At 40.8% G+C, this 23,810-nt stretch overlaps 1 protein-coding gene across 2 annotated transcripts; it reads right to left on the bottom strand.

Annotated features, from left to right (window-relative positions):
* Positions 1–22: 22 nt before the first annotated feature.
* Positions 23–9,720, bottom strand: LOC125536933 (fanconi anemia group D2 protein). 2 transcript variants are annotated; one of them, XM_048700226.2, is made up of 30 exons: positions 8,876–9,720; positions 8,527–8,781; positions 8,228–8,440; positions 8,008–8,139; positions 7,178–7,307; positions 7,050–7,096; positions 6,877–6,978; positions 6,675–6,782; positions 5,995–6,137; positions 5,806–5,900; positions 5,638–5,719; positions 5,468–5,519; positions 5,319–5,399; positions 4,716–4,811; positions 4,527–4,630; positions 3,557–4,019; positions 3,441–3,476; positions 3,154–3,361; positions 2,871–3,004; positions 2,599–2,785; positions 2,266–2,498; positions 2,070–2,165; positions 1,865–1,960; positions 1,751–1,783; positions 1,493–1,615; positions 1,299–1,359; positions 1,131–1,186; positions 870–926; positions 634–754; positions 23–384 (listed from the first exon to the last, which is right to left on the bottom strand). In XM_048700226.2, the coding sequence occupies exons 1-30, from the start codon at positions 9,623–9,625 to the stop codon at positions 197–199; spliced, it is 4,482 nt and encodes a 1,493-aa protein (XP_048556183.1). In that variant the 5' UTR covers positions 9,626–9,720; the 3' UTR covers positions 23–196. The 2 variants fall into 2 exon arrangements, with proteins under 2 accessions (XP_048556183.1, XP_087400040.1); XM_087543914.1 differs by lacking the exon at positions 1,751–1,783.
* Between the last annotated feature and the right edge of the window lie 14,090 nt (positions 9,721–23,810).

Genomic DNA, 23,810 nt, shown 5'->3' with positions numbered 1-23,810 from the left:
ATTCCTGATTGAGACTTCCAGATTTCTATGCAAAGCAGATGATACCTTGATCTACATTTCTGAATTGGCATTTCAGTATGTCATGCGAGCACGGTGTGCATTGCAATGTACTGTACATACATGTCAAGAATAAAATCTGTGGGACAATATATATGATTACATTGGAAACATTTCGAGATTGGTACCGTGTGTGAGGTCAATCATCCAATGGTGTTGCCTCGTTTTCTGTCTCATCATCATCCACGATGTTGTCATTTTCGTCGGCTGGAGTTTCAGGATCAGTCTCCATCTGTTCTTGTTCTGCATCATTTGGGTCGCCATCCACGTCGCCGTACACCTGAGAGCTTACCACATGCCCATGCAAATCCTTGTGCTTCAGATTACCTATCAAAAATGGAGAAAAGTAGTTGGCATTGCTGAAAATCGTAGATCCAAATGAGATATGGCTGATAGTGTTGTACTCCCTCCGTCTCAAAATAAGTGACTCAACTTTGTACTAAGTTTAGTACAAAGTTAGTACAAAGTTGAGTCACTTATTTTGGGACGGAGGGAGTAGTATACTAACTAGCTAACTGCAGTCTGTGTATAGCTAGGCATAGTTGTGAAGAAATTGCAAATCAGATCAATGTTTACCAATCCAGCAACGCTCCACATTAGAGCAGTGTTCCAGGAGGGCCTTCACTTGGAAGAGAAACCGCTCCATGGATCTCTTTGTGGCAGGTATCTTGCTCGTGATCATTGTTCGCTTGTAACCCTAAACAAGATCGAAATACTTTTCTAAGCATGGAACACATAATTTATGGTATGAACATCGATGATCAAATATTATCGATTGTGCCTGGTGAGAATTAAAAGGCTACCAATTCTACCTTTGCCTCTGCACATATAGTTTGGATTATTCTTGTTGCTTTCTGAAGTTCTTTTATCTGCATAAGTTTTACTTGTCAGTACTAACAGTAAACAGCCACTGTAATTTGGCAGGACAAAAGGCAGCTATTGAGTGGTGCTAAAAGAAGTAAATAACAAATACTCCCTCCGTAAAGAAATATAAGAGTGTTTAGATCACTAAAGTAGTGATCTCAACGTTCTTATATTTCTTTACAGAGGGAGTAACATTTACAGTTATTTACCATTTTAACTATATCGCCGCCATGTTGCCCAAATTGCGTCTCTAGAAAGTTGAAGGCTGCAGCAAAAATAAAAAGGAGCGTTAAACTGAACATGTTTTCACTCAAAGGCAGCAATAAGAATACACCTAATGAAAGTATATGAAAGCTTATCAATTCACAGATTCTCACCTTTAAGAAATGCATCAATGAATCGCCCCCCATATTTAACTGCCATTGCATGCATAGCAACCTATATTTTGTGATTCGATGTGAGATGCATCATTTTCAACCAGCAGTCTCATACATCACAGTACACCATTTCCATTGCATCAGGTGATCAATTATATTAGTATCTCTACACGAGTGACTTCATTGCAACTTACCTTCTCGTGAATCTTACATATATTTGTCAGAGAAACAAACACTTTTACTGATTTGAAAATATCATCCATAACGTTTTCCACTGCTACTCCTGATTGTGATGTAGTCTTCAAGGCTTGCTTGACCTGGAGAAGAGGGAAGAAATTGCTCAAACATTAAGGGATACTTTTTAATATGTTTAGAGACAGCAATGTAACATAGTGCTGACAGTAGAATAAATATTAGCAACTAAGTGTAGTATGTGTAACTAAACAACTTACCATCTTGTTAAAATTCCCAAGATTCTCCTCATGCTGCATTAGTAACCCAAAAAATACAAGAGAAAACAAATAAATATCGGATATTTGAAAATGCTCTGGACATCAGATACTTACCAGCACACGGTACCAGGAGTGGAAGGTGGAAGAACACAATGTTGGAAACCCATGCGACAGTTCTTGGGTAGTACTTTTACTTTTGAGCGAAGCTACCTTCAATGATGGAATAAAATTCTAAAAATGAGTGTTCCAAGGCGAAAAGAACAACAACCCAACTGATATCGACTCTGATAACATGACCCAACAAATCGAGATGGACCACCTGAGGCAACACCGAGCAAGCCAGCTCATCAAGCAGAACTGAAGTCGACTCACTATTCCTGAGGTATATTTGTAATATCCTTGGTATAAGATCACCCTGACAAGCAATAAACATGGAACTTGTTAGCCTCTTAGGAATTAGTCGTGCATGCTTATAGGCATTGCACATTTATATGTTAAAAAGTGTTTTAGCTTACTTTACTCTGCCATCCATTTTCAGTATCTTCATTAGGGAAATCAGAAGTTAGCAGCTTATGAGCTGATAACCTAAGCTGCTTCTTTACAAAGGGAATAATCTCTTTGGAGCATCCTACATGCATATTCTTCCCATTTGATTCCCCAGATTTTTCCAACAGCATGATGATGGAATTTAAAATAGATTGCATGGTAATTAGCACGTCAGAGGCCAAAATGTGTGAGAACAAACACACTGCAGTAAGACATGGTATTGAGATTAGGAAAAAGGTCACACTGCAGTAAGACATGGAGAATCACTTTGGCAGTTGGCACAGATTGCAACTGCTGATTACCTGCATCCATAATAGCCTCAAACATTTTAAATGCCCCACAGTACAGATAATCAACATTACTAGGGACCAGAGGTGGACGGAACTCAGAAAGATCATCATCGAAATTTTCAGTTGGCTGGAAAGTCTGTAGCAGCTCCTTCAGAGCTGACATATTTGCTTGATTCAATAGATCTGGCGTGCCAAGTAGCTGCAAAAGGTGCCATATTATGTTAATGCTACAATTTGAGTCATCTTTACTATCAGAAGTAAGAAAAAGATATCCATGCTACAACCTTCCTGTAGCAGCCAAGAACCTCCTTAAATACGGAAGTGGCTATTGAAGACTTGGAGACCATCACGTATGGTATGTGCGGGTTTCCTGCTGAATCCGAATGTGAACTCCAGTTGTCTGGGCTGCTATCTGATCCTACATAGCAATAGTAGTGCCCCGTTGTGTTATTGATCAAAGCAAAGGAAAGGAGGGGTACAGCAGTACAATGCATTGTAGTATTGTAAAAAATTCATACTATTCACGATAGAAGGAACTAGAAGCAGAAAAGGATAATCAAAGCTTACTGTCTTTCATCATTGAAATTGATCCATCTAGATGCTTCCGTAGACTCGAGAATAGTGGCTGGATTTTGCTAAGAAGATCTTCTGTGCTCTTTTGGCAATGAGCGCGAGTGGATTTTGCTTGAGAATTATTAAAAAATGGCTTGCTTGATGGGTTTACATGATCTAGTTTGTTGTTTAGATCACGTAGAAGATAGAGATATAAAGGCAGCTGAATAACGAAAACAGAAAAATCTCAATAATGACACCATACTTTAGTAGCTATATATTATGTTGTTGAAATCAAATACCTCAGATTCATGATATGGATAAGTTGAATCTTGAAACTGTAAAATAAATAAATGAGAACTTGACCATAAAACTTTAAAAGAATCAAAGAATTAAGTCAAACTGAACAAATGCATACCTCTGAATACTTTAATAAGGATAAACAATTCACATGGAGTGTTCTGAATTTAAATCTTTGCATATCCAGCTGAACTGGTGCTGCCATCAAATCTATATGCCCAAGCTCACCAGGATTATTAGCCTCGCTTTCAACATCCTTCGACGTCATTCCACTTGGCAATGGTCGTGAAGATGCTTTCTTTGTTTCTTGGGTGATCGTTACACCTGCTCTTTTGAAAGCATCCAGTATCGTAGATTGCTTGAGCTTCTCATCAGAATTCAATTTATCTGAAGCTGCTTTGTCCTTGCGGCCCTTTTGTCTTTTGTTGGAAGATGGGCCCTCCATGTTGTCTTCCTCCATTTTCTTCCCAGTGTTGAACTTGCTGCTGCTAGTTGACCCAGAATAATTCCCAAGATATCGCAGCTCAGGTAGAGATAGAGGATAAATTTTAAGAAGGGTGTTTAACAAAATCTCGAGTAATCTGCATTTTTTTCAACAAAAGAAGTCAGGTGCATTTGGCAATCATGTCATAATATTATGAAGGGTGCACTAGACATGATAATCCTAGACATATCTTAAGTCATACATGTTCCTTTTTCTTTATTAAGCTCTCTAATATCTAATGCAAACTGTAATAGAATGTTTCTGTTCAGACTTAAAAATATTTATTGACAAGCACAGATGAAAAAACTTGCCTGACATGCTTGAATCAGAAATTTCAAAGAAACAGTACAAAAATTCACCATCCAATCCCCCATTAATACCCCCCCTGTTCTCCTTTATAAGATGTTTTACACATTTCAGACACGCCCAAAACAGTTCAAAGCGGACTGGCTAAAACGTCTTATAAAAAAGAACGGAGGGAGTAGTATTTAGTGAAAGGTTGGTTCTTTGATAAATGATGATGAATACAGTACAAGTAGCATGCAATATCTATCCAGGTGTAGTAGATATGGTACTCTCATCACTGTTCAAGCAATACACTCACATTAGATTTCTCAGACGCTTCAAAAGTTTAACTGCTGTCTCATCCCTTACTCTTTGTGACACATTAACAACTCTGGCCGCAACTTGTGTGCTGAAAGCATTAAGCTGCCAATGATGCCACCAATTTCAGATATAGATATCATATAATTTCAAGCGTTTAGTCAGTAAAACCAGAAGATTCAAAACATACCAACTCCCTAATCCAGTTTATCGCAAAGTACAGTGAGTGACACACTGTTTTTTTCTCCAGTGCTGACAAGCTTCCCCATCTAGATTCATCCAGGTTCTGTCCGTTCTCAAATCCAAACCAAGATTAATTATTTTTCAGTCACTGAAGGACATCTCTCTGATAGTATAAAACTACTTTTGGAAGTTCTATATATTATACAGAAGTAGTGACACATTTGCACTAATATATTTGCATTTGTTATGTTTTTCAAAACAACTTTGAACCGTTGACATCTGCAGGTTGATATTTTTTTTATATGAATGGTAGCGATTGATTATATGAAACCAGAATTTGTGATTTACCATTTATTATGAGAAACTATTATAGTATTGTTGATTACATGTAGGCCAGTTCTAGAGAAACTTTTCGTCAGCTCTAAAGAAACTTGCAATTTTTTTGTGGCACCATTCTGTGTGTGTTCTGGCGGAGCAAAGGCAGGTTGCAGAATAATATTTAAGATACATAATGCAACAAAACTAAGACTTAAAAGAATGGTGTTCCTGTATAATTAACAAGTTAGGGGTATCGCTTCAAGTTTCTAGAGAGCAGACTGAGCGGTATAACCTTTGTAGAGGGAAGATGCAAAGGACAGCCAAGGAGTGCATTTATTCCACCAAGTGAGCCTTCACTTCCTGAACGTTCAATCTTCGATATAAACAAGAAAGTTAGTTTGACCATTAAGACATGCTGGATTACAAGGCTATGGCACTTACGGTAGTTAGTAGTAGAAATTGGGAAGGAAGGATCTGCAAGCAGGCTTGAGACCTGGTATGAGCATACATAACAGTATTATAATATTCCAGTATAGGTCATATTCAGACTAGTTAGTAACCAAGTACCAACCAAATAATGACCATTAAGGCCTTAACAGCTAGAATTGTACCTTTGTTGCGAGGTGGACACTAGTGGCAAAATATTTACGCATACTGGGGAGATATTTCCATCCAAGTTCATCCATAATTCCCCTGAAACCAATGTCTTGTCAATTACACTTCTACTTTCATCATGTGTCAAGTAGAAATGTACATAACTGTCAAAGCATCTTGCTAACCTTCAATGCTCTCGCAGAGATATTTTTCTGATAGCTGGCCATCCTCAAGATCAGCAAGAAAAAGGGTATCAAATTCTGCAACATGTTCTCCAACCCTGAAAAGGCCAGTTAGTGAAATGAGCTATCTTACATGAAGAAAAATGGATCGTCTCCTTTTTCCGCATGCAGTAGCAACCATTCTATGCTTACCACTCAATAATTGCAGAATGAAGAACATTGCTCTCAAATAAAGCAGATAATTCATCATAGAGAAGAATTAAGGGCAACGTCACAAATTTGCAGGAGTTAACAGTCATATTTAGCAGTCCCAGGGCCTCCTCACAATTTGGTTGCTGCCAAACAAAACAAATTTATAACTAACAAAGCAACAGCAGTATTTCATGAAGGCGGAAAAGGTAGCTGCCGTGATCTCGGATATTTTAGATGCAAGAAGCACAGCTTGAGACAAAAAAGGGAATCCAGCACCAGGTTAGGTATACAATTTAGGTGTGTGTTCCTAATGCTGATGCTTGCTTCACTTGTATAAAACCATGGTACTACTTTGTCCATTGCTCATGTTATTTTTGAAGCATCTAACTAACAGAGTATTTCTTTAATTATCAGTAGGAAACTCTTACTGTCTAGTAAGTAATGTCATGATTTATATCGTACAAGTATCACTTTCAAATGAACTAGCACAGGACATTAAAAGTTTTTGGCTAATTTTAAAGATAAATAGGTGCTGCTACAGATGCTCCTGTAAATGCTAGCATTTACATACAAATGTATTTTTATATACCCAGGAGGTCAGAAAGTGACAGAATCATTCAGCATGGTTGTTTTAACACGAAAACAACATTTATCTTGAATTTCATCATGACCAAGCAAACCTGAGATGATGAGTAGTTCACAGCAGCATTTGCATCTGCAATAGCTGAAACTATCCTTAAAGCCCCAATTATTCCCATTCTCTTATACTTCATATCTGGATTGCTAACCTACAAAGTGCAAGCAGACACGGAAAACAATAATTGAAAGCCATAAACCCTAAAAAGCCTTCTTGGATGAGCCTAGTCATAAATGTAATCATACCTGTTTTCTCACTACCATAAGAAGTTCATTAGCAACAGAAGAGCCACCTGAACTAGTATTGAAGCCAGCAGCCAGTGCCAATTGACAGAAGATCTCGTAAACCTACTTTTTTCATAACTGATGTTTATCATGAGAAAAAAATAGGAGTAACGGATTAAAAATATTTCGCAAACCTTTCGAAGATTATCTTCATGAAAACTCTCCAGATAATCTAAAATACCTATGTAGTAAAAGTCAATGTAATTCAAATTATTCCTCAGTAGCAAGCACTAAATACATAAGACTTCAGAAATAACAATACCAGTTATATGTGAAGCTATAGGGATGAGTTCCTCAGAGTTGTTGGATGTCAAAGAAATCATAATATCCAAAGCAGAAGAAACTTCGTAACTGATCCCAGAACCTATATGAGTTATCAATGAGCCTACGAGCTGCACAAAATGGTAGGACATTACCAAACAAAGAACAGACAAAATATATAAACAACAGAAAACTGGGTATGAAACATAAGAGAAACTGGTATATGCGCCAAGAAAGTTTAATTGGATGGATTCCCAACAGAAGGATGATAGTCTGCCTAAGCCTTATAGTTTGCAGATAAACGTAGAAAAATTCAGCTACAAACCAATAGCTGTCCAGTCACCACCTCAAATGGTACTACTGCAGCTAATCTGACAAGTGACAACACACAACCTTATCACTCAGATGTTTCATTGGCACAACAGTGGTATTTTGGCAACTACGACAACAATTGCACAGATTACTTTTTGAATTAGTTAATTAGTTCTCAAATGCAAGCCAACTGGTTGAAAACAGTAAAACTATACGAAATAGGAAGCAGTATCAGAATCAGAATTTCTAAACAGCCCTTCCAAGAATTATGTTCATTAGCTGGACTTATGCATATGCATTCAGTAGAGCATGTTCAAGTTTTATTTCACCAAAAAAATGTAAATATATGTGAAATGCAACAAAATTCGGTAAACAGCCTGCCTGAAATCCTGAATTATAGGGAAATTATTTTTTTCAAAAATCAACAGTGCATACTAACCCAATTTGCCTACATTGGTAAGTTCTTGATTTTCAGTACATTCACGACAGCAAACAGAAGTGTTGGCAACAAAGGGGTACCTCTTGCCTGGAGAAAGTATCACTGAATTCTTCAAACAAAGCCGTGAACAAATAGGTAGCAAATTCTCTAGCCTTGTCTTCCTTGCAAGCCAATAGGTAATCGCTCACTGAGAGATATGACATAAAATGGTCCTAGTGCAAGTTTTTATGTCTCAGTCAGCATGGGTAGGCAAACATACGTGCTCACTTGACAGTCATTACGAGATACCGAAGAACTGACCTTTACTAATTCAGTATTTCCATGAATGCATTGGTGAAACAATGTCTCCCGGATATATCCTTGTAAGATCTTGGATTTCAGTATTTTCTCAGCACTTTTCTGCAGAGCACCCCCATTGGCATATATGAGCATGATGAGCCAAACATCAATCACTTTGTGATCCCTTGCATGGTCAACTAATTTCAACTCCTTCAAGAAGGCCTCACAAAGCATCTGCATCAATAAGAAAGCAAATTCCAGTTGAAACTCCAACGTGCAGTGCTGCATTCCGAGATACGGTGTAGATTAAGATACCCTACATTCTTAAACCGGAGGCCTGATCTCAAGGCATCAAGGATTGCTCCATCAGTGCTAGTTGCTGATGCCTTCCCTTTCAGCTTCTTGCTCCGAGCAGCACGTGGATCCACCACACCAACAAACTTCAGTTGCTCGCGGATCTGCGATATAATCCTGCCAACATTGGCTGGTGTGGCAGACAGCAACAAGAACCTGAGTAAGTGTGGCATCTGATCTGCATGAATCGTCCGGATGCATGATATTGCAACTGTAACCGCCTTCAAATATTCCCACAGCACAAGACAACTGTTAAGCCACAATGTACATCATCATACACAAAACAAGAAGAAAGAAAATCGTTGCAACAATCACCTGCTCCTGCAGCAGCGCATCGAGGTTAAGGTTTGACAAAGTGTCGAGCACAGCAACCACGACTTGGCAGTCCTCCTGCAGCAACTTCTCCAGAGCGGAGACCACAGCAGCATGGCTCTGGTCGCCCACAATCTCCGGGATCGAACCGATGATCTCCTTCTTGAGCCGGGGTGGTGCTACCGAGAGCACCTCCATAAGCTTGGTGACAAAGGTGTCGGCATCGACAAGGAAATCAAGCCAGCGGAACTGAGCAACGATAAGCCTCCCCACGTCGTCCTGCAGAGGCACCCCATCGAGCGCGTCGTCGTCGAAGTGCTCGGGCAGCTTGTCGAGGAGGAGCCCCAGGAGACCGGGCTGGAGCGCGGGGACGGAGAGGAGCACCCGCGCCAGGCTCTGCGACCGCGGGGAGGTGGGCAGGAGTAGCTGGCGCAGCCGCGTGGGGGACTCGGCGAAGGCAGCGAGCCCCGCGAGGAGGCGCGCGGGGAGGTCTGCCGCGGGGTCCGCGGCGAGCGCGCGGGTGAGGCGGGGTACGAAGGTGGGCGCGGACGGGAGGGAAGGGGGCAGGTGCGGCGGGACGAGGAGCGTGCAGCCGGCGTCCGCAAGGAGCGCGGCTGCCGCGTCGACGGCGGAGGGTTCGGCCGGGGTGGGCACGGACGATGTCGCTAACGGCGGCGGCGGCGGCGGCGGCCCGGGTGCTGTGGGCGCCGGCGGTGGCCGCTTTCGCGGGTTGCTGCGCTGCAGGAACACCATCGCTGATCGCCGCTACCAGGAAGCTTCTTCGGGATTTTGGGGGGGATTTAGGGGAATGAAAGTTTCGCGCCACAGATACAGAGGGAACGCTTCTTAATTCACATTCACATCATTGTATCAAGTTCAGGACCCTCTGACACGTCGGGTCAGATGATAAACCTTGTGGTGGGTGAGCAGTTTCCAAACTCTTTGAGGGCTTTTTTGCAAAAACCATTCGGACCACCTAGGATCTGTTGGATCTCGGATCCAATGGCTCTGAGGAGCTCGCATCACCACATCATCTAAGGTGTGGTAGCACATGATATTCTTACACACTACGGTGATACAAGCTTCGAGTCAGATCCAATGACATCTAAGTAGTTTTTGTACTGATTGTGTGTAATTTCCAAACACATTAAGATTTCTTTGCAAAAAATATTAAGACCTTCTGTGAGCCGCTAGATTCATCCAGGAACTCGTTGGGCACAACCCATCGGTGTTTGGGAGGGTGGGGCCAAATGTTTAACAAGTATAATCTAAACCCTCATAAAAAAGATCTTCACAATTTTATCTAAGGTTGGGGGTTACCCCCGACAATCTACATAGCTCCGCCTATGCAATTGGCGTAGAGGGAGCGTCTATGTGTCAGAGAGACGACGCGAGAAAGCGAGGTCAATCGAGTCATGTATAGAGGGAGAGATCGAATGAGTGTGGTCTAGTGTACACTCGAACGTGAAAGACGATACACCGAGATATCGTGCGACGAAGCTGTGGTGAGGAATGGATGGAGATAGTTGCCGAGAGAGTGGCATAGATAGACTTTGTGTGTGTGCGCGCAGCGTGAAGGTTTTTTACATAGGCAACGTATCTCTCTCTCTCTCTCTATATATATATATAGGAGTAGAATTTTCTACAAGTGCTTGCCACAGAACTAGTTAAGGGTTTCAATGGTGCAAAAGTTCTTAAAAATTCTGAAAAAAATACTGAACCAGCACACATATAATGTAACATGATCCAACGGGGGGATTAAAGAAATACGACTATATGTGTCCTGGACAAAAAAAACAAATAGTTCAGTATATATTTATGTCGCGGTGAGCTGAAATGCTTATTATTTTTGGCTAGGACACATAAATGCATATTTTGACAATCCCTCTGTTGGATCATCTTATTACATTAGAGAGATGCTCCCATATTTATTTCATATTTTTTGATAACTTTTGAACCGTTAAAAGTTTAGGAACACTTAACTAGTTCTGTGGCAAGCTATGGTAGACACAGTTTTACATATATATATATATATATATATATATATATATATATATGGGTGCTAAAATAAACCTAAATGTAAAATTGCTAATCCTACTTGTTGGTCAGGCTGCGGGTGCGCATTCGCTAAAGTAGCACCAATGAAACTGTCGTAAAAGAATTACCGTAGTGGATGTGCCACCCCACCAAACCAGCCAACCAACTTTATTTCTTCCATCGTAACAATTTTACTAAATATAGTAAGAACTAGTAAAGGATTACTACTCTTCCCTTGCTCTAGCAATTAGCCAACTCAAACATCCTCCACGAGAGGCAAACATAGTAACAAAAACTCTCATCTGCAAATTAAGCGTAATAAGGGACTGGATGTAGTAATGGAAACCACGTGCATCAGATAACCACTTTAATTTGCATTACTATGTTTGCTAGGAATTTTACTATAAGGAATTAGGTGAACAACTATATTACTGGGCATGGCAGGTCTAGTGCATGTAACTTGTAACCAATTTAATTATGTTACTATGTTTGATTTAGGATTTTACTATAGGGAATTATGTGAATAACAACTACAAGACGGTAAGAAAGTTAATTTTGTCACTGTGTTTCCCATGTATTCTACCAGAAGGTATTAAGGAGAATAGCTAGTACGAGAAGTGGTGTGGGTATGGTGCAGTAACGGATTTAATTTTGTTACTATGTTTTGCATGGTAATTTATTTGGAGAATTTTGGTGAATAGACAATATAATTTGACGCAGAGGATTGATGCATGCAGCCCGTAACAAATTTAATACCATTATTTTATTTTGCTAGGGAGTTCACGAGGAGTTGGTAGATGATTAGTTTGTTAGGCCAATGGACGCGCTTTGTCCGATATATATATATATATATATATATATATATATATATATATATATATATATATATATATATATTGTTCTGATCACAACACGAACTTCTTGAGTTGCACGTCTGAACTTCTCTCTATAGGAACCCGACCTTCGGACTATCTTCTCAACCGTGTCTCCCCGCGCGATTTTTTTGGTCAGTCATGTTCTATGTGATGCAAGTGTAATCTACAAATGGTTTTTAGTAACTAAATGCCCGTTTTAAATAGAAATCTCGCTCATTGGTGAATTTGCTCTCGGGTCGTGATGAAACATGCCTCTGTTGCAATTTTGCTGCCTGAGTTGTTCGACCTGAACTTCCCCTAGTGCTAGGTTGAACTTTCGCAAACATTGCCCAAATGGGGCTTCCGGTATACCGTTGGAAAGCTATGGTCACGAGTATCATGACACAAGTTAAATTTTTGGTAAAATATAAGCGGTTTAAGAGCAGTTTTGAAAACCGTTTTTTCTTTGTACAAAAAACGTGAATCATATTTTCGATCGCATTTCAAAAAATATATTAGAATGAGGCAAATAATATGGAATTGGAAAGCTGTTGCAAAACCGCTCCTTCCACATGTTAAAAGTTTTCTCTAGTTCCCTACGGTTAAAGAGTAATTTGGAAAATTATAAAATTTCACAAATCAAACAGCCGAGTTCGTATTTCGATGTCATTTCTAAACGGCTAATCCAATTACGGCAAATCATATGGCATTGGAAAGCTTATAAAAATGCGCTACTTTCACATGTTAAAAGTTTTTTTCTAATTTTAAACGGTTTAAAAGTAATTTAGAAAATAGTACAAGTTCCACCAAGTTCGTATTTTCGAGCTAATTTTTTAAGTGTAAGTCCGAATGCAGCAAATAATACGGCGTTGGAATGCTTGAACAAATGAGAAACTTTTTGATATATATTTTTGCTCCCAATTCTTTACGGTTTTAAGTCAATTTGAAAATGGCTAAAAACGTATTTTGCCGTAATTTCTACAAACTTTATCGGAATGGGGCAAATAATATACCGTTAAAAAGCTACAGAAAATGTGAAACTTTTTCATGTTGATGGTTTCTCTGATTCTTAGCTGTTTTTAAGTAATTTCAAAAACGGCGAGATCATTTGTTCTGCCTTTATCACGAAACAGATTCTTCGAAAATGCACCGCATGAAGAACTTGAACTTCTCGGCATGTCTAGTTAAACTTCACTCTGTTTTTCACGTGTTTTTTTGCTCGTAGATCTCCATCCACTGCTCGTAGCTCTCCATCCACTCACCGAAATTGAGCAAGTGATATATCGATGGAAAGCTGTTGTATACACGCAACTTTCCCGTGTTGATCATTTTTTCATACTCGCGACGATTTTAAAAAATTTTCATCTGAAATTCATTCAGTGTAGTAGTTGAACTTCCTGCTGTTTTCACGTTAAAATTCTATGATGTATTTTCGTTTATAATTTTCTCATCCATTCATCAGTTTTACACAAGTGATATTCCTTTTTGTATAAACCTCTCTCACAATAATTATTTTAACTTTCTCGGACCGAGGACTTGAACTTATAACAACAACAAAAATGGACGTTACATTTTAATTCATTTTTCTCATATTAAACACACACCATGTAGTACATGAGCTTTTTCCATTTTTATAATTTGATTTTTTATTTTCTTTTTGAAATCAAATTGCTCCCAAATAATAACTGAACTTCTTTGTGGATTGAGAGAATTATTTTAAAACGTAAAAAAACAATATTTTTTTGTGTTTTCGAACATGGAAATACAAGGTGAACCTCTCTCGCAAGAATTTTTGAACTTCACCGGACAGAGCACTTGAACTTTTTTCAACAAACTTTTTAAGCTTTTATTTTTCTATGCTTTTATTCTCACCTGAAATGCATTCCTTGCAGTACTTGAACTTCTCGTTGTTTTCACTATGAACTTCTGTCGCATTTTTGTGTATACGTCAAATTACACGCAATTGAAGATCGGACGTCATTTTTTGCCATTTTAAAATATGTAATTGGATGTCAGATGTCCCCGCAATATAAATTCTGAACCGTGCATGGAGGTGCACATGAACTTCTTGCAACAAATTTGAGTTTTTTATATCCTTAAAACTTCTCTATTATTTTAATTTCAACTTCTTAGTCATATTCCTAGAAAGAAAATATGTTTTTAAATAAGCATCAATTTTTTTTTGTAAATTGCACTTCATAGTTTTATTTTTCTTAGAAACGGTAATAATTTGAGTTTCCCGTATACATTGAACTACTCCTCTATTTTAATTTGAACTTCGTCATTTTTATTCTTTAGTAACAAGGAAAATCTGAGTTTCTTTATAAATATCGAACTTCTCTATTTTGCAATTTGGACTTCTTGGTCTATTTATTTTAGCATCAAAATATCCTAGTTTTGTCATAAATATTGAACCCCTCCACATTTTTTTGAATTTGGATTTATTTGTAAAAACATAGACACAAACGAGAGAGAGAATTATGTGTGCATAAAGTGGGTAGCAATTTCCAACTTTCCCTTGTCGAGGACTTGAACTTTTAGCAAGAAATGTTTTTCATTTTATGAGTTGATTTTAAAAACGTCAAAATGGCATTGGTTTTGTTTTTGTTATTTACGCACAAACTTTTTGGGCTTTTAGTGTTGTATTCTTTTTATTCTTATCTGAAAACACATTCTGTATAATAGTTGAACTACTCGCTGTTTTCACATTGAACTTCGGTCATGTATTTTTGTTCGTAATTCCTCACCCGTTCGTCGGAGTTGCACAATGTTTTGTGTGTGTTTTTGCACAAGTAAATAGACGACGAACCTCCTTTACAAGAATATTTAAACTTCCTAGGCCGACCACATGAACTTCTAGCTAAAGTCTTGTTAGACCTTGTCTTTTTATTCTTTTTTCGTATATGAAAAACATGAAGGAAATATGCCCTAGAGGCAATAATAAAGTTATTATTTATTTCCTTATATCATGATAAAAGTTTATTATTCATGCTAGAATTGTATTAACCGGAAACATAATACATGTGTGAATACATAGACAAACAAAGTGTCACTAGTATGCCTCTACTTGACTAGCTCGTTAATCAAAGATGGTTATGTTTCCTGACCATGGACAAAGAGTTGTTATTTGATTAACGGGATCACATCATTAGTTGAATGATCTGATTGACATGACCCATTCCATTAGCTTAGCACCCGATGGTTTAGTATGTTGCTATTGCTTTCTTCATGACTTATACATGTTCCTATGACTATGAGATTATGCAACTCCTGTTTGCCCGAGGAACACTTTGTGTGCTACCAAACGTCACAACGTAACTGGGTGATTATAAAGGAGCTCTACAGGTGTCTCCAAAGGTACATGTTGGGTTGGCGTATTTCGAGATTAGGATTTGTCACTCCGATTGTCGGAGAGGTATCTCTGGGCCCTCTCGGTAATGCACATCACATAAGCCTTGCAAGCATTGCAACTAATGAGTTAGTTGCGGGATGATGTATTACAGAACGAGTAAAGAGACTTGCCGGTAACAAGATTGAACTAGGTATGGGATACCGACGATCGAATCTCGGGCAAGTAACATACCGATGACAAAGGGAACAACGTATGTTGTTATGCGGTCTGACCGATAAAAGATCTTCGTAGAATATGTAGGAGCCAATATGAGCATCCAGGTTCCGCTATTGGTTATTGACCGGAGACGTGTCTCGGTCATGTCTACATTGTTCTCGAACCCGTAGGGTCCGCACGCTTAAGGTTACGATGACAGTTATATTATGAGTTTATGCATTTTGATGTACCGAAGGTTGTTCGGAGTCCCGGATGTGATCACGGACATGACGAGGAGTCTCTAAATGGTCGAGACATAAAGATTGATATATTGGAAGCCTAGTTTGGATATCGGAAGTGTTCCGGGTGAAATCGGGATTTTACTGGAGTACCGGGAGGTTACGGGAACCCCCCCGGGAGGTATATGGGCCTTAGTGGGCCTTAGTGGAAGAAGAGAAGAGGCAGCCAGGGCTGTGCCGCGCGTCTCTCCCCCCCTTGGTCCGAATTGGACAAGGAGAGGGGGCCGGCCCCCCTTCCTCCTCTCTCTCCTCTTCCCCCCCTCCACGAATCCTATTCCAACTAGGAAAGGGGGGGAGTCCTACTCCCAGAAGGAGTAGGGCTCCTCCTGGCGCGCCTCTCCTGGCCGGCCGGCCCCCCTCCCTTGAACCTTTATATACGGAGGCAGGGGCACCCCCTAGAGACACAAGTTGATCCACGTGATCATATTCTTAGCCGTGTGCGGTGCCCCCTTCCACCATAGTCCTCGATAATATTGTAGCGGTGCTTAGGCGAAGCCCTGCGACAGTAGTACATCAAGATCGTCACCACGCCGTCGTGCTGACGGAACTCTTCCCCGACACTTTGCTGGATCGGAGTCCGGGGATCGTCATCGAGCTGAACGTGTGCTAGAACTCGGAGGTGCTGTAGTTTCGGTGCTTGATCGGTCGGGCCGTGGAGACGTACGACTACATCAACCAAATGCTTTCGTTGTCGATCTACAAGGGTACGTAGATCATACTTGTTGGGTTTCGTAGTAATTTCAAAATTTTCCTACGCACACGCAAGATCATGTGATGCATAGCAACGAGAGGGGAGAGTGTAGTCTACGTACCCACGCAGACCGACTGCGGAAGCGATGACACGACGTAGAGGAAGTAGTCGTTCGTCTTCACGATCCAACCTATCAAGCACCGAAACTACGGCACCTCCGAGTTCGAGCACATGTTCAGCTCGATGACGATCCCCGGACTCCGATCCAGCAAAGTGTCGGGGAAGAGTTCCGTCAGCACGACGGCGTGGTGACGATCTTGATGCACTACAGCAGCAGGGCTTCGCCTAAACTCCGCTACAGTATAATCGAGGACTATGGTGGCAGGTGGCACCGCACACGGCTAAGGAATAGATCACGTGGATCAACTTTTCTGTTCTTTGGGGTGCCCTGCCTCTGTATATAAAGGACTAGAGGGGGGGAGGTTGGCCGGCCAAGGGAGGGCGCGCCAGGAGAGTCCTACTCCCTCTGGGAGTAGGATCCCCCCCCCCCCAATCCTAGTTGGAATAGGATTCCTTGAGGGGGGAAAGAGAGAGAGGGGGCCGGCCACCTCTCCTAGTCCTAATAGGACTAGGGGAAGGGGGGAGGCGCACAGCCACCTTGGGCTGCCCCTTTCTCCTTTCCACTAAAGCCCACTAAGGCCCATATAGTTCCCGGGGGGGTTCCGGTAACCTCCCGGTACTCCGGTAAAATCCCGATTTCACCCGGAACACTTCCGATATCCAAACATAGGCTTCCAATATATCAATCTTTACGTCTCGACCATTTCGAGACTCCTCGTCATGTCCATGATCACATCCGGGACTCCGAACAACCTTTGGTACATCAAAATGCATAAACTCATAATATAACTGTCATCGTAACCTTAAGCGTGCGGACCCTACGGGTTCGAGAACAATGTAGACATGACCGAGACACGTCTCGGTCAATAACCAATAGCGGGACCTGGATGCCCATATTGGCTCCTACATATTCTACGAAGATCTTTATCGGTCAGACCGCATAACAACATACGTTGTTCCCTTTGTCATCGGTATGTTACTTGCCCGAGATTCGATCGTCGGTATCCAATACCTAGTTCAATCTCGTTACCGGCAAGTCTCTTTACTCATTCCGTAATACATCATCCCGCAACTAACTCATTAGTTGCAATGCTTGCAAGGCTTAAGTGATGTGCATTACCGAGAGGGCCCAGAGATACCTCTCCGACAATCGGAGTGACAAATCCTAATCTCGAAATACGCCAACCCAACATCTACCTTTGGAGACACCTGTAATGCTCCTTTATAATCACCCAGTTACGTTGTGACGTTTGGTAGCACCCAAAGTGTTCCTCCGGCAAACGGGAGTTGCATAATCTCATAGTCATAGGAACATGTATAAGTCATGAAGAAAGCAATAGCAACATACTAAACGATCGGGTGCTAAGCTAATGGAATGGGCCATGTCAATCAGATCATTCAACTAATGATGTGATCCCGTTAATCAAATAACAACTCCTTTGTCTATGGTTAGGAAACATAACCATCTTTGATTAACGAGCTAGTCAAGTAGAGGCATACTAGTGACACTCTGTTTGTCTAAGTATTCACACATGTATTATGTTTCCGGTTAATACAATTGTAGCATGAATAATAAACATTTATCATGAAATAAGGAAATAAATAATAACTTTATTATTACCTCTAGGGCATATTTCCTTCAGTCTCCCACTTGCACTAGAGTCAATAATCTAGATCACATCACTATGTGATTAACATCGATAGTTCACATCATCATGTGATTAACACCCATAGTTCACATCGCCATGTGACCAACACCCAAAGGGTTTACTAGATTCGGTAATCTAGTTCACATCGCTATGCGATTAACACCCAAAGAGTACTAAGGTGTGATCATGTTTTGCTTGTGAGAGAATCTTAGTCAACGGTCTTGCACATTCAGATCCTTATGTATTTTGCAATTTTCTATGTCTACAATGCTCTGCAAGGAGCTACTCTAGCTAATTGCTCCCACTTTCAATATGTATCTAGATCTAGACTTAGAGTCATCCAGATCAGTGTCAAAACTTGCATCGACATAACCCTTTACGGCGAACCTTTTTGTCACGTCCATAATCGAGAAACATATCCTTATTTCACTAAGGATAATTCTGACCGCTGTCCAGTGATCTACTCCTAGATCACTATCGTACTCCCTTGCCAAACTTAGTGGTAGGGCATACAATAGATCTGGTATACATCATGGCATACTTTATAGAACCTATGACTGAGGCATAGGGAATGACTTTCATTCTCTTTCTATCTTCTGCCGTGGTCGGGCTTTGAGTCTTACTCAACTTCACACCTTGTAACACAGGCAAGAATCCTTTCTTTGCTTGATCCATTTTGAACTTCTTCAAAATTTTGTCAAGGTATGTTGTTTGTGAAAGTCCAATTAAGCGTTTTGATCTATCTCTATAGATCTTTATGCCTAATATGTAAGCAGCTTCACCGAGGTCTTTCATTGAAAAACTCCTTTCAAACACTCCTTTATGCTTTGCAGAACAATTCTACATTATTTCCGATCAACAATATGTCATTCACATATACTTATCAGAAATGTTGTAGTGCTCCCACTCACTTTCTTGTAAATACAGGCTTCACCGCAAGTCTGTATAAAACTATATGCTTTGATCAACTTATCAAAGCATATATTCCAACTCCGAGATTCTTGCACCAGTCCATAGATGGATCGCTGGAGCTTGCATATTTAGTTAACACCTTTAGGATCGACAAAACCTTCTAGTTGCATCGTATACAACTCTTCTTTAGTAAATCCATTAAGGAATGCAGTTTTGTTTATCCATTTGCCAGATTTCATAAAATGCGGCAATTGCTAACATGATTCGGACAGACTTAAGCATAGATACGAGTGAGAAAATCTCATCGTAGTCAACACCTTGAACTTGTCGAAAACCTTTTGCGACAATTCTAGCTTTGTAGATAGTAACACTACTATCAGCGTCCGTCTTCCTCTTGAAGATCCATTTATTTTCTATGGCTTGCCGATCATCGGGCAAGTCAACCAAAGTCCACACTTTGTTCTCATACATGGATCATATCTCAGATTTCATGGCTTCAAGCCACTTTGCGGAATCTGGGCTCACTATCGCTTCTTCATAGTTCGTAGGTTCATCATGATCTAGTAGCATGACTTCCAGAACAGGATTACCATACCACTCTGGCGCGGATCTTACTCTGGTTGATCTACGAGGTTCAGTAGTATCTTGTTCTGAAGTTCCATGATCATCATCATTAGCTTCCTCACTAACTGGTGTAGGTGTCACGAAAACAGTTTTCTGTGATGTACTACTTTCCAATAAGGGAGCAGGTACAGTTACCTCGTCAAGTTCTACTTTCCTCCTACTCACTTCTTTCGAGAGAAACTCCTTCTCCAGAAAGTTTCCGAATTTAGCAACAAAAGTCTTGCCTTCGGATCTGTGATAGAAGGTGTATCCAATAGTTTCCTTTGGATATCCTATGAAGACGCACTTCTCCGATTTGAGTTTGAGCTTATCAGGATGAAACTTTTTCATATAAGCATCGCAACCCCAAACTTTAAGAAACGACAGCTTAGGTTTCTTGCCAAACCATAGTTCACACGGTGTCGTCTCAACGGATTTAGATGGTGCCCTATTTAACGTGAATGCAGCTGTCTCTAATGCATAACCCCAAAATGATAGTGGTAGATTGGTAAGAGACATCATAGATTGCACTATATCCAATAAAGTACGGTTATGACGTTCGGACACACCATTATGCTGTGGTGTTCCATGTGGCATGAGTTTGTGAAACTATTCCACATTGTTTTAATTGAAGACCAAACCCGTAACTCAAATATTTGTCTCCCTGATCAGATCGTAGAAACTTTATTTTCTTGTCACGATGATTTTCCACTTCACTCTGAAATTCTTTGAACTTTTCAAATGTTTCAGACTTATGTTTCATCAAGTAGATATACCCATATCTGCTCAAATCATCTGTGAAGTTCAGAAAATAACGATACTTGCCGTGAGCCTTAACACTCATCGGACCGCATACATCAGTATGTATTATTTCCAATAAGTCAGTTGCTCGCTCTGGAGAACGGAGTCTTAGTCATCTTGCCCATGAGGCATGGTTCACAAGCATCAAGTGATTCATAATCAAGTGATTCCAAAATCCCATCAGCATGGAGTTTCTTCATGCGCTTTACACCAATATGACCTAAATGGCAGTGCTACAAATAAGTTGCACTATCATTATTAACTTCACATCTTTTGGTTTCAATATTATGAATATGTGTATCACTACGATCGAGATCCAATGAACTTGTTTCATTGGGTGTATGACCATCGAAGGTTTTATTCATGTAAACAGAACAACAATTATTCTCTGACTTTAATGAATAACCGTATTGCAATAAACATGATCAAATCATATTCATGCTCAACGCAAAAACCAAATAACACTTATTTAGGTTTGACACTAATCCTGAAAGTATAGGGGAGTGTGCGATGATGATCATATCAATCTTGGAACCACTTCCAACACACATCGTCACTTCACCCTTAACTAGTCTCTGTTTATTCTGCAACTCCCGTTTCGAGTTACTAATCTTAGCAACTGAACTAGTATCAAATACTGAGGGGTTGCTATAAACACTAGTAAAGTACACATCAATAACATGTATATCAAATATACTTATGTTCACTTTGCCATCCTTCTTATCTGCCAATCACTTGGGGTAGTTCTGCTTCCAGTGACCAGTCCCTTTGCAGTAGAAACACTTAGTCTCAGGCTTAGGACCAGACTTGGGCTTCTTCACTTTGAGCAGCAACTTGCTTGCCGTTCTTCTTGAAGTTCCCCTTCTTCCCTTTGCCCTTTTATTGAAACTAGTAGTCTTGTCTACCATCAACACTTGATGCTCTTTCTTGATTTCTACCTTCATCGATTTCATCATCATGAAAAGCTCGGGAGTCATTTTCGTCATCCCTTGCATACTATAGTTCATCACGAAGTTCTACTAACTTGGTGATGGTGACTAGAGAATTCTGTCAATCACTATCTTATCTGGAAGATTAACTCCCACTTGATTCAAGCGATTATAGTACCCAGACAATCTGAGCACATGCTCACTAGTTGAGCGATTCTCCTCCATCTTTTGGCTATAGAACTTGTTGGAGACTTCATATCTCTCAACTCGGGTATTTGCTTGAAATATTAACTTCAACTCCTGGAACATCTCATATGCTCCATGACGTTCAAAACGTCTTTAAAGTCCCGATTCTAAGCTATTAAGCATGGTGCACTAAACTATCAAGTAGTCATCATATTGAGCTAGCCAAACGTTCATAACGTCTACATCTGCTCCTGCAATAGGTCCGTCACCTAGCGGTGCATCAAGGACATAATTCTTCTGTGCAGCAATGAGGATAAACCTCAGATCACGGATCCAATCCGCATCATTGCTACTAACATCTTTCAACACAATTTTTCTCTAGGAACATATCAAAATAAACATATGAAAGCAACAATGCAAGCTATTGATCTACAACATAATTTGCAAAATACTACCAGGACTAAGTTCATGATAAATTAAAGTTCAATTAATCATATTACTTAAGAACTCCCACTTAGATAGACATCCCTCTAATCTTCTAAGTGATCACGTGATCCAAATCAACTAAACCATAACCGATCATCACGTGAGATGGAGTAGTTTTCAATGGTGAACATCGCTATGTTGATCATATCTACTATATGATTCACGCTCGACCTTTCGGTCTCCGTGTTCCGAGGCCATATCTGCATATGCTAGGCTCGTCAAGTTTAACCTGAGTATTCTGCGTGTGCAAAAACTGGCTTGCACCCGTTGTAGATGGACGTAGAGCTTATCACACCCGATCATCACGTGGTGTCTGGGCACGACGAACTTTGGCAACGGTGCATACTCAGGGAGAACACTTCTTGATAATTTAGTGAGAGATCATCTTATAATGCTACCGCCAATCAAAGCAAGATAAGATGCATAAAAGGATAAACATCACATGCAATCAATATAAGTGATATGATATGGCCATCATCATCTTGTGCTTGTGATCTCCATCTCCGAAGCACCGTCGTGATCACCATCGTCACTGGCGCGACACCTTGATCTCCATCGTAGCATCGTTGTCGTCTCGCCAATCTTATGCTTCCACGACTATCACTACCGCTTAGTAATAAAGTAAAGCATTACATCGCGATTGCATTGCATACAATAAAACGACAACCATAAGGCTCCTGCCAGTTGCCGATAACTTGGTTACAAAACATGATCATCTCATACAATAAAATTCAGCATCATGTCTTGACCATATCACATCACAACATGCCCTGCAAAAACAAGTTAGACGTCCTCTACTTTGTTGTTGCAAGTTTTACGTGGCTGCTACGGGCTTAAGCAAGAACCAATCTCACCTACGCATCAAAACCACAACGATAGTTTGTCAAATAGACTCCATTTTAACCTTCGCAAGGACCGGGCGTAGCCACACTTGGTTCAACTAAAGTTGGAGAGACAGTCGGCCGCAAGCCACCTGTGTGCAAAGCACGTCGGGGGAACCGGTCCCGCGTAAGCGTACGCGTAAGGTTGGTCCGGGTCGTCTCGTCCAACAATGCCGCCGAACCAAAGTATGACATGCTGGTAGGCAGTATGACTTATATCGCCCACAACTCACTTGTGTTCTACTCGTGCATATAACATCAACATAAATAACCTAGGCTCGGATGCCACTGTTGGGTTTCGTAGTAATTTCAAAATTTTCCTATGCACACGCAAGATCATGTGATGCATAGCAACGAGAGGGGAGAGTGTAGTCTACGTACCCACGCAGACCGACTGCGGAAGCGATGACACGACGTAGAGGAAGTAGTCGTACGTCTTCACGATCCAACCGATCAAGCACCGAAACTACGGCACCTCCGAGTTCGAGCACACGTTCAGCTCGATGACGATCCCCGGACTCTGATCCAGCAAAGTGTCGGGGAAGAGTTCCGTCAGCATGACGGCGTGGTGACGATCTTGATGCACTACAGCAGCAGGGCTTCGCCTAAACTCCGCTACAGTATAATCGAGGACTATGGTGGCAGGTGGCACCGCACACGGCTAAGGAATAGATCACGTGGATCAACTTGTCTGTTCTTTGGGGTGCCCTGCCTCTGTATATAAAGGACTAGAGGGGGGAGGTTGGCCGGCCAAGGGAGGGCGCGCCAGGAGAGTCCTACTCCCTCTGGGAGTAGGATTCCCCCCCCCCCCAATCCTAGTTGGAATAGGATTCCTTGAGGGGGGAAAGAGAGAGAGGGGGCCGGCCACCTCTCCTAGTCCTAATAGGACTAGGGGAAGGGGGGAGGCGCACAGCCACCTTGGGCTGCCCCTTTCTCCTTTCCA

Source organism: Triticum urartu, chromosome 2A (genome assembly GCF_056163025.1).
Source record: "Triticum urartu cultivar PI428250 chromosome 2A, HENAU_Tu73, whole genome shotgun sequence".
In the NCBI taxonomy this organism is placed as follows: domain Eukaryota; kingdom Viridiplantae; phylum Streptophyta; class Magnoliopsida; order Poales; family Poaceae; genus Triticum; species Triticum urartu.
Note: the sequence above shows the minus strand (reverse complement) of the source record. Positions and strands in the feature narration are given on the sequence as shown.

Excerpts from the sequence above, each read along its gene's own strand:
- LOC125536933 (XM_048700226.2), bottom strand. The coding sequence starts at position 9,625 with ATGGTGTTCCTGCAGCGCAGCAACCCGCGAAAGCGGCCACCGCCGGCG. Across the intron at positions 6,783-6,876 it reads TTATGGTAGTGAGAAAACAG|GTTAGCAATCCAGATATGAA; the intron begins GTATGATTACAT and ends TGCACTTTGTAG. Across the intron at positions 3,477-3,556 it reads CCTTATTAAAGTATTCAGAG|TTTCAAGATTCAACTTATCC; the intron begins GTATGCATTTGT and ends TTTATTTTACAG.